Below are 11,028 nucleotides of genomic sequence, written 5' to 3'. Positions count from 1 at the left end.
GTGCTTAATAATCTTGACTTGCTTCAAATTACCAGTTTATCGAATTAAATAGTTTGATTTTATATTCCATAACAATGTAAAAAGTTTCCTTTTCATCACATAATATAAACAATGTACAGTACAATCTACAGAAAATGGTTTCCTCATTAATTTATTTTCTCCATTTGCAGATGAGGAAATTAAAAGCCATGAAAAAACTACTTGTGATAGATGTAGGAATGCAGGATCATCATTGTCTTTTAGGTAACATTTTGTATGTACTCTTCAACTTGTAAAATTTTACTGTTAATAATAATGTAATGGGTTTCGATTTCTAAATCAATTCTACAAATTAAAGAAATTAAAAATAATCAAAATTCAATTATCAAGGAGTGAAATAAAATCGATTTATCATACTAAAATCGGTTTCAATCAATAAAAATCAATAGAGAGTTGAGGAATACGAATACTCTAAAGTAAACTTTAGTTTATTTTATCAAACGTAGGCAACATTTTTTTAATACACCTCTTAAAAAATGGCTTAGCAAATCTCGTTCAACATTTAAGATAGACAATGTCTCATATCATCCGATTCGTATGCATAGTTTAAAGTAATCAACCTTAAAACGGGTCAATACAACCCTAATTATTCAAGTTGAGGTCAGCATTAGAGTCATATCATTAACTTGTTAATTATCACTAATTAAACTTGTATATGAAATTAAGTAGGGACAAAATTCAACTATTAATAATTCATCAAATACCATATGCATTACATTGGTAATAAGAATATATATAGGGAATGTCACAATCATGATTAACAAACAAACATACTTTTGTTCTTAGACATCATTAATGGATATAACATGAATTAATAACAAAATCATCGAATTGCTAACTAACTGTATTATTAAAGTAATTAACTCATAATCAAGGACTAAAATTATAAGCTAAGGTTTTCATGTGAATAAGACTAGAGAGGGTGCTCAAAAGGATGGACCACGTGCGGTGCATGGCCAGGGTTAAAGTGGTCCTTAAGAGAAAAGAATTGACAGAAAGAAAAAAAGAATCACTCCTCTAAATAGACACCACATCACATGCACTAACACAAATATATTATCTTAAAATAAAAAAAATAAAAAAAAAACTATTTTTATTTTTATAAAACGTACTGTAAAAGAAATCCACCAAAAAAAGCCAAAATTTAAATTTGCATTGCATTTGAATGATTATTTCCTAAAGATGGTAATATTCTTAGGCTTTTGCTTTGATACCAAAAAAAAAAAAAAAAGTTAGGGCTCACTTTCATTTTTATTTTATAGGAGTATATTTATCATGATGAAAAGAGATACTTTATATTATATTTTTATGTAGAATATTCATATGATATGATGTAGAAAATGTAGTAACAAGGGTTATACAAATATATAAACTTTATACTAAAAAAAGAGGGCCAAAAAAAGGGCATATATATTCATGTATTTTTTTGTTTAACAATATAATGAATCAAAAGCCCTTTCCCTATTAGAGAAGCTAGCTAAGCAACAACAAAAGAAAGAGAGAAGCAAAATGTTGTTGCTAACCTTGCCATGCTTTATGGCTATCTTGTTGTTGTTGATGATGATGATTTGTAGTGATGCAATTACCAAGTCCAGCAATTGTGAGAATATCATTATGAGAAAGTGGTCTTAATCCCAAGAAATCCCTTGTTAATCCATCATTATTATTGCCTCCATTGTTGTTGTTGTTGTTGCCGCCTCGGGTGCCACTAAGTGAGTGATGGAATGCAGCTAAGGAAGAAGTAGTGTCATCGCCACCTTTCTTGGAAGTGCCTAACATACCCGCGATACCAAATGCATCGTCATGGTGATCATAGGAAGATGAAATTGAATTAACCATCATGTCATGGAAGAAGCTAGAGGAGGATGTTGGTGGTGGGTTGGTGTTTGGACTCAGACTCGAACTCGGACTAGTAAGGTGGTGATCAGACCCACCAATACCAACATTAGTAGTTGTTGTACTTGTTGGTGGTGGTGGTGGTGGTGTTGGGGTTGTTGCAGGTTTATTCCCAAAAGCATGGTTTACAACAAGGCCACTAGCAGTACTAGTTGGGATGATATCTTGATCACGTGAGGACAAATTCAAACCAAATAAACCAGCTGTAGTAGTTGTATTGGGATTAGTGTCAGTCACGTGACTTTGCGAGTGGTGGTGGTGGTGGTGGGGTTGAGTGGTTGCAGTGTTGCTCATGGTAGCGCCCATCTGAGCTGCCTTTTGCAGCAATGCAGTAGCTGACATGTGGGCAGATACTGATACTTGTGTGTGGTAAGGTCCACCAAGACTTCCTGTACCTCCTGCTCCTCCTCCTGATGATGAGAATGTGGGTCCCATGCTAGGGTTGTTGTTACTAGGGTTTGGATTTTGTTGCTGATGTGGCATCACTGGATGATGATGATCATGGTGATGCTGGAAGATTGATGATGACGACGATGATGGATCTATTGATGGACAAGCGAGCCACGGTGGGAGATTCATCATGTGTTGTTGTTGCTCTCTTTTCAGTGGGAATGCATGTAGCTGATCCTGCTGCTGCTGCTGTTGTTGCTGCTGAAACTGAACTTGCTGTTGATGCTGAGGGGTCATGAAGTGTGAGTTGGAAGGCCCGGCCGCGGCGACAGCAGCAGCAGCAGCAATAGGGTGTTGTAGAATAGAGTTTGTAGTGATTGATCTAGCTGTTTCCTCTGCTAATGCATCACAAAATGCTCTGTGTGTTATGAAACTATCTCTCCTGCACAAACATAATAACAGTACAACCCCATCTTATCACATGACTTCCACAATATGAGCATAACATAACACCCCCACATTAAAAGAAAAAAGAAAAAAGAAAAAAAGCAGTACTATACTAGCTCTTAACACATGCATTGCATACACTCTTACATACTCACATCAAAACAAAAAAAATCATGCATCTTTTTTTATTTTAATTATGTTTCTGATCAACTTTTTGCTTCCCCCTCTCTTGTTTTCTGTCTCTTCCCCTATTTCTTTACCGTCTAATAATTATTCCATACATGTACACAATCCCACCGTCTCTAAAAATTCTTTCTGTTTAAACGATAATAATTATTATTGCCTCAACAAATACAATCAAACTAAAGAAACAAATTAAGATTAGCGCGGCCAGGCCAGTTTAATTAATTATAAACTATAAGTTAGTTTGATAAAACTAAAATTAAGATGATTTTAATTAATTAATAAAGTAATTAGTGAAGTACCTGGAAAAAAGAGTGCCACAATCACATCTGTATTCCCTAGTACCACAAACCTTAGAATGAGCTTTCCAATCAGATTGAACAGCATATCTTTTAGAACATTTGTCACATTTCCATTTTTTTTCACCATGTTTTCTGCAAAAATGTTTCTTAATCCCAGTTAAATCACCCAAAGCCCTTGAAGGATCATGGTGCACACAGCTTGTTTCAGGACACACATAAACTTTCTTCCTAACTTCTTTGTTTGTCCTCTGCTTCAACTTCCATGGTAAATTATGCCCTCTTCTATGAAGTTGCAAATTCTGATCTCTTTGAAACCCTTTGTTGCAGATCTCACACACAAATCTGTTTGTTGCTAGTAGTGATTTTGGTGATAAAGCTATCACTTCTGCATCTGGGTCTGAAAAAACACACATAAACAAATGAGCAGGTGTACACGAGAACAACTAAGAATTTAATTAATTAATTTGACCTACCTGGGTTACCGGGTAGGTTTCGCTTCCGCTTAGCCGGAGGTTGTTGAGAAGGCTGTTGGTCATCAGAGTGATGATGTGGAAAGTAAAAGGAGTTGCTAGGTTCACCTCTATTATTATTATTATTATTATTATTATTACCAGAAGAAACACTAGCATCACCAGAAGCAGCAGAAGTCAAATTTGACATGTTTTCCTCTAAAAAAACTAGTTCTTGTTCTTGTTGTTGTAGCTGATGTTTTATCATTCTTTTTTTTGGTGGATTTTTGGAAAACTATAAATAATAATTAGCAAGTTTGGATCTTTGTTTTGTCATGTTTACAAAATAAATAAAATTTAATTTGAAGGATCTAAAAATATGTGTAATGATCTAAAAAGACAAAAGAAAACCCAAATCTGGAAAATTATGAAAGAAAGAAAGAAAGACAAAGTAAAGATGAAATATATAAATGAAAAAGTTTAAGAAAAAAATAAATGATATGAAGCACTAACAGAAGAAGCTTAGGAGGTGTAGTAGATGGCTTCTTCTTCCTTTGAATTTGGCTGCAACCAAACAGACAACTTTCATTTTTTTAAGAGAGAGAAAGTTTTTGTGTCTGTGTTTAGAGAGAGAAAGATAGAGGGTGCTGAATATGAAATATGAATTATGTAGGTGGTAGTGTACGTGAGTATATAACACAATTTGTGTTCTGATAAAATGAAAATGGTTTACTAAAATCAAGAAATATATCCTACCCAAGAAATTTAACCCGACCCATATTATTCTAGAGGGAGAAAGCTAGAGAGTACTGGAAGAGAGAGAGAGAAAAATTAAAGCCCTTGTGCTCTCACTAAAAACCATTGCCCAAATTCCAAAGGAAAATGGCAAACATTCTTTTTATTTTTATTTTTATTTATTTACTTATTTTTTAAAAAAACATGGTTAAAAAAAAATATTACAAGGTCCTCCTCATGAGATAAACTCTTAATATCGTTAAAGGTGTTATTTTCCAGATAATTAGACCATAAAACAATAGTAGTAATGCCATTTAGTGTATGTACAAAGAGGCAGAAATATTTGTACTCTATCCGTTCCTAAATATAGTTCTCATTTGACTTATTTGGGTTAAGCTTTGAAAACTTTGATCATAAATTCCCGTTAATTATAAGAGGTTATATATTCATGTGGGATTTTGCTTCTTGTTGGATTCATCACATAGTATATATTATTAATATTAAATTTTTATAGTTTTTACGCATATAAAATAGATATATAGACGTTTTAAGACACGTTTTGGAGACGGTGAAAAAAATCAAACGAGAACTATATTTAGGGATGAAGGGAGTTTACGTACAACAGTCTAAGTCATTTCAACTAACATATAAGCGAAGTCAACTTTGTAATGGGTGATCCGATGACTAAGTATGCGTTCTCCTCACTTAAAAAAGAAAAAGAAAATATTAAAAAAAAAAAAACCAGTTTAGGGTTACTTAGGTTTGATCAACCCTAATCAAGGTGTATCAGATGTAAATAATGAAATGAAATTTGAGATTGATCAAATATAATAAGTATGGGTGAAAAAACATATCCTACCATTGTTGAATGGTATATACAATACACCCGTTATATACTTCCTCCGTTTTCTTTTACTTGCAACACACCTTTTAGGCACGTAGTTTTAGGAGATGATTAGTGAGGGTAAACGAACGATTTTATCAATATAATTTTTACACGAAAATTAGAATAGGTTTAAGTATCACTTGTAAAAATTATAATGAATAATTTATCTATTTACATTACATAAACCCGACCTCAAAACACGTGTCATAAGGCTGTGTTGCAAGTAAAAAGAAACGGAGGAAGTACAAAACTATCCAATTGATCGGTGAATAATTAAATAACCATAGAATTATTGAAAGAATTAATATAAAAAACCACCATCAAATCTGATGTTGCCCATTTTGTCTTTTCCTTAGTTGGGACCTATAGTATATCTTTCCCCTACCCCCATAAAAATAAAATTTATTTCTTTTTGATCCAAAAAATCTTTATAAAAACAAAGCTTTTGTTAAAGTAAAAATAAAAAAAATCTCCCAAGTGCTAAAAACTTTTCTTTAATCTAACCATCTTTCCAATCTGTGCTAAAAAGTGAGATGAAAAAGCAAGGATGTAAAAAGGGACAATGATTTGTAAATGAAGAGAGACAGCAGAAAAAACTGTCTATTTGTATATTCATTCTACCCATCATTCATTTTTCAATTAGACTTGTAAGAAAGTAGTAAAATCCTCTTAGTAAACCTTTCTTCTGTACTTATTTCTGTTTTCCTCATTTAACTTTCTTCCTACTTTTTTCTCTGTATATTCATTTTCAGCTTTTTTTTTTAATTTTTTTAATTTTTTTTTTTTTTTTATTTATCTAGTTTTTTTTAAATATTTTGTGCGTAGTTACTGTCACATGGTAGCTATATCTTGAATTCTTGATCGATCAATTTTTAAAATATGTAAAAAGTTTGTGTAAGAAGTTTTTTTTTTTTTTTTGACAGGGTGTAAGAAGTTATAAACCCATGTATATATTGAATAAGTAATTATTATTATGTCTTTTATCTGCTTTTGTTGATTACTTATATTTCTCAATTATTCATAATTACTCTTTTTTGTAGAGTTTTGACTGTGCATGTTGGGGTGGTCAAGTAGTAGGGAATAACAATTAAGGACCGTTTAATTTTCAAGCCATGCAAGCTAAGTAGGAGTGAAACCATGACGAATGACAAGGAAAATTGAGTTTGTGGAAATAATATGTTGAGTGTACTATACATACGTGAACTTTCAATAGTATGCATAGTGAGGAAACTATTAGAGATGAGTTGATAATTCCAAGGAATCGCCAAAAGATATTCAAAACACGATCATTGTGTTCTAGACATAAATCACCTCATACTTAGTTTGTTAACATAATTGATATTGTTTTCTCTTTTATGTTTTTTTACGGAGTTACAATACTGTTGGAGTAATTGCGATTCTAGTAATGCAAATCGGAGATTTACCAAGTGAGTGTACGAGGAGTTAACGAGGGAGTGATATGTGCAAGCTAAAGATCTAGCGAAGGAGCTATAGCTCTAGCAAGGATAGATAGCTTTGGCAAGGCCGAGCTATAGCTCGGGTAATAGAGAGCTATAGCTCGCTGCTGCTCGTGGTCGCTGCAAGGCCGAGCTATAGCTCGGATACGAGAGAGCTATAGCTCGCTGGCCATGTGCTTGCGACAGGGGCGAGCGAGAGCTCGAGCGATAGCTCGCACGCTAGCTCGCTGCCGTAGTTGCTCTCTGCTAGGCCGAGCGATAGCTCGCTCGACTGCGAGCGAGAGCTCGGTCGATCAGTTTGCTTTTGGGCGGTGGGCTTGCGTGGGCTAAAAGACATAATTTCTTGGCTTGTTCTTTACTCCATTATATTCATATAAATACCCTCATACCCCAAAATCAATATACGTTAATTTCATTATTGAAAATAACCTAAACACAGAAACACAAACCCACCCTTTGAGATCTGAACAGTTCTTGAGCAATTCCAACCTTTGATTCGGGTACACGAATTGCAAAGGTCGTTGTGTAAAACTTGGGGGGCGTGCGTCATCGGAAAACCTGTACCGGTGGTGGCGTATTTCGCTTCTAAGTCAGTGGGTTCCAAACCACGGCACAACAGAAGGAGGACAGGTCTATGTTTCCAGTATGGCGATCGAATTTGTTCTAAGGGAAGTTCTTGATTTGTCTATTATTATTCATGGAATCAACAGGTATTTTTCCAACAATTTAGAAGCGAAATAGTATTTAATTATACTGTTGATTTCTTGAATTTGAAGATTGTCTATATTTGACGATATTCAAGAACCCTAATTCATGAAGACTATAAAATTTGGTCAACGGAATATTATTTGTGTATCTCCGGTATCGTGATGGAATTTATAATGGAAGTCCGATTCTATTTGTATAAAATTAGTTTTAATTAGAGACTCTTGCGATTAAGATCAAGACGGGTCATGCGTTTCTCAAAGATTTGATCTTGTGTTTGTTCGACGTAAATTTAAGGAAGTTTAATTCTTTATCATCTGAGACTACCAATCTAGTGGACTTTATGTCAGCATGAATTAAAAGGGAAAAACCGGAAATTTCCATTGAAGGGTCGGTGGAAGCGGTGCAATTCAAGGAGCTTATTATTTATTTGGTATTACCTAAAGTACGGTTGGAGTATCAAATCAAATGGCATTACATATGGCTTCGCTATTTAATTATAGCAAGGAATAAAATGGACTAGTGTCAGACATGTTATGATTGAAGAAATTTGTGAGTTCATGTGCTAATCAACAGATGCAATGGGTAATCTTGAGGAAGTCTGCGGGTAGCTTGTGCCAAGTTTGGTAGAGTGTGTAACAAGAAGTTTAAGATGTGTGGCCATGCGAGTAGCGGACACCAGTCAAGAGTGATCAATGTCACATAGATGTCGTAGGCCGTAAGGGTTGAACAAGCTAAGTTCCTTCTCAACTTATTTGATTACCTCATGTTAAGTTTCTAACTTTATATAATATGTTTATTATATGTGCCCCAAGTATGCATAATTTAATTATTATGATGTATTGTGTAGCAATGTGGGGGTGATTTGAGTTAGATTTTGTGACTAACTAGTAAGTTGGTTATACTCATGTGTGTGAGTATTTTTTAGGAGGAAGATTTCCATGAGTGATTCTTTTATCAATGGCTATTTGTTAGTTTTATGAGTTGCAAGTACCTTTCCTCAACTGTTTGTTTTATGCCTTGTTTTAATCATGTATGGTTATGGGCATTGTTATTTTCCTAGTTGATCAAGGATGTTATTTGTTCAATCTCTTGATAGTATCATGTTGAATTGTTTCCCTAATCTTGAAAAAAAAAAATTATTTATTGAGCATGGAGTATGTTGTGATAAGCTTGTGAGGTTCCTTGTTGGGATTTAGAATTATCCTTGTTAATTCTTGTGGTTATAGTTTAGCTTATCTTTTGATCTTGAAATGTCTATAACTCCTAGAGAACTAGCATTTGACTTTTCTTGTTGAAGGTCTAGAAGTGACCGGGTTTTCTCCATGCTTGATAGCAGAAGTGAAAGGTATGATTTGACAAGGACTAGTAAAGTTATACTAGTCTAAATGTTATGAACTCCACATGAGGTAAGAATAGAAAGTAAGTTTCTTTGTCTTAATTATAGCTTATATATTCTGTGATTTTGCTATGTGGGGTTAGCCTTATAGTTGTGTTGTTCACCCAAGTTGTAGTTGTCTTCCCTGAAACGTTGACAGGGTCAAGTTTTATTTTCACAAGGTGTATGATGTGAGGGTTTTCTAGCTATGAAGTTTATTCAGTAAAGTACATTTCATATGGCATGTGTGACCAGTATGTATATGTGTGGGTGACGTATAAGTTGAACTATGAGCTATGTATGTAAGTCTCTATGACTTTAATTTGACGGTTGATGTATGTGAAGTTTCTCAAGTACAATGTATATCATGTATTCACTTATTAACCTTGGTTGATCATGTCGATGCTTTTGTCTCTAAGCTTTAGTCTGGCCAAGTAGTTGAAGAGTGGATCAACTAAGGTAAGCATAATGGTTAAGACTTGAACTAGTTGAGTTCCGTCTTATGTTTACTTTCTTCTTGAAAGGTTTAGATGGATTGAATTCTTGGTATTCTAGTAATGGTGGATAGGAATCCGGAACCATGTAAATAGACCATGTTAAATGCTACCTGAACTAGTTTTGAAGAGAAGAAGCATGTTAGTTTGAAAGTAAGCTCTTGTTGAGTTTTATGTGCTTGAGGTTTATGTCTTGCCTTGCCATGATATGTCTTTCAGTAGTAAGTTTCTTTCAAAGAAATTGAAGGGTGTTTGTTTACATTGAAAGGAGGTTGAAGGTAAGATATTGTATTTTAACAATATACATGTAAGTTTGGTATTGACCCAATTTTGTTACTCACCTGTGTTATGAGTTTGTCTGTTTTGCAGTAAGGTTGTGTAAGCTTCCTAGCATGATTGACTAATGATCATAGGGTTTGTTGTTGATACAATCATATGAGACAACTCAAGGTATGAGGAATAACCTTCATATATTAAATTAACTTTTGTGGTTAATGTGGTGAGTGGACTAGACAAGTCATGTGGGGGTCAAGTGTCTTAATTTAATCTATGCCAAGATGAAAGTACGAAATGATGAGATGAGTGGTGAGATTCTGGATGGTAAGATCATTGAATCGACCAAGGTATGTATCGAACTCATTCTCACTGTGTAGAGAATTTAATATGATGAATATGTTGATCATGTTAAAAACCAGATTTATTGGGTGTGAATTAGCTTTGATGTTTGATTCAATATGCTAATGATTTGCAAATATTTTGGTTTAAGATTTTATTCTTGACATGATGTAGCTTTGCAGAAAGGAATTTGTTCGTTCACTTAGTTTGTCTAGATAGCATTGTCCAATCGTTGTTGGAGTTGGAGTGATGCAGTGGACAAAGGTTAAGTAAATAACAAAGCTTATGATTACCCTGCCAGTGTATGTTTTACAGGTTGATGGGTTGTACTTTGTTTGAGTTAATTGCAAAGCAAGTGTGACGCACTATCCGGTAGGAAGCAAAGATCATTGCTATTTAGGGATGATAAGTGTCAAGAATATAAGTTATTGCAAAGTGAACTATGGAAGTTTGTCCGTTGTGGGGGCAAGTTGATCCTCAAGTTCTCTACATTATTTTCTCAAGTGTCTTTGTGTGTGTTGATAGGAACTACGAAGGTAGTTACCTAGTAAGACAGAGCTTGTGGAAATGGTATTCTGGTGAGAGTATGTAAAAGCAGGAAGAGTCAAGCAGTTCCTTAAAAAAAAGGATGGAGCACAAGTAAGTGCTTGGTCGTCTAAGGAAATGGTGTTTTAAAACTCCCATGTGGTTTTTCATTCCAGTGACGAAGTGTCAGATAATGAGTCTACGCAATTGAGGTATCTGGTTCGGTAACCCTCTAATTTTTATGGTTATGAGATGCCTTGCTAGACCTATTGCTTGATATTAACAGGTTGAGTTTTAGTGTCCATGACCCAGGTTGGGTGGTCAGATAAGACAGTTTACATGGATGCACCGATGTGCTTTTAACTTGAACTTTTGTTCTAATTGAGTCTGGAGCCTAGTTTGGTTGACTCATTGTTGTTTTACACTGTTGGTGTATGTTGAATCTAACTCTTTTGAGTGGTTTTTTGACCAGGTGATTCAGAGACAGGCTGAGTGTGGCTCTTAATGTCATTTGTCCAGATATTCTT

The 11,028-nt window shown here is 34.4% G+C and overlaps 1 protein-coding gene across 1 annotated transcript; it reads right to left on the bottom strand.

Annotated features, from left to right (window-relative positions):
* Nucleotides 1–1,311: 1,311 nt before the first annotated feature.
* On the bottom strand, nucleotides 1,312–4,488 carry LOC145616522 (protein indeterminate-domain 7-like). Its single transcript, XM_081671260.1, has 3 exons — nucleotides 3,731–4,488; nucleotides 3,258–3,654; nucleotides 1,312–2,767 (listed from the first exon to the last, which is right to left on the bottom strand). Exons 1-3 carry the CDS (start codon nucleotides 3,972–3,974, stop codon nucleotides 1,558–1,560), a joined length of 1,851 nt encoding a protein of 616 aa, XP_081527386.1. The 5' UTR covers nucleotides 3,975–4,488; the 3' UTR covers nucleotides 1,312–1,557.
* Nucleotides 4,489–11,028: the final 6,540 nt, after the last annotated feature.

The sequence above is a fragment of the Chenopodium album genome, chromosome 26, assembly GCF_948465745.1.
Source record: "Chenopodium album chromosome 26, dcCheAlbu1.1, whole genome shotgun sequence".
In the NCBI taxonomy this organism is placed as follows: Eukaryota; Viridiplantae; Streptophyta; class Magnoliopsida; order Caryophyllales; family Amaranthaceae; genus Chenopodium; species Chenopodium album.
Note: the sequence above shows the minus strand (reverse complement) of the source record. Positions and strands in the feature narration are given on the sequence as shown.

Coding starts and splice junctions, on each gene's coding strand:
- LOC145616522 (XM_081671260.1), bottom strand. CDS start 3,974: ATGATAAAACATCAGCTACAACAACAAGAACAAGAACTAGTTTTTTTA. Junction 3,655..3,730: donor AAACCTACCCGGTAACCCAG/GTAGGTCAAATT, acceptor GTGTTTTTTCAG/ACCCAGATGCAGAAGTGATA. Junction 2,768..3,257: donor TGTGGCACTCTTTTTTCCAG/GTACTTCACTAA, acceptor ATGTTTGTGCAG/GAGAGATAGTTTCATAACAC.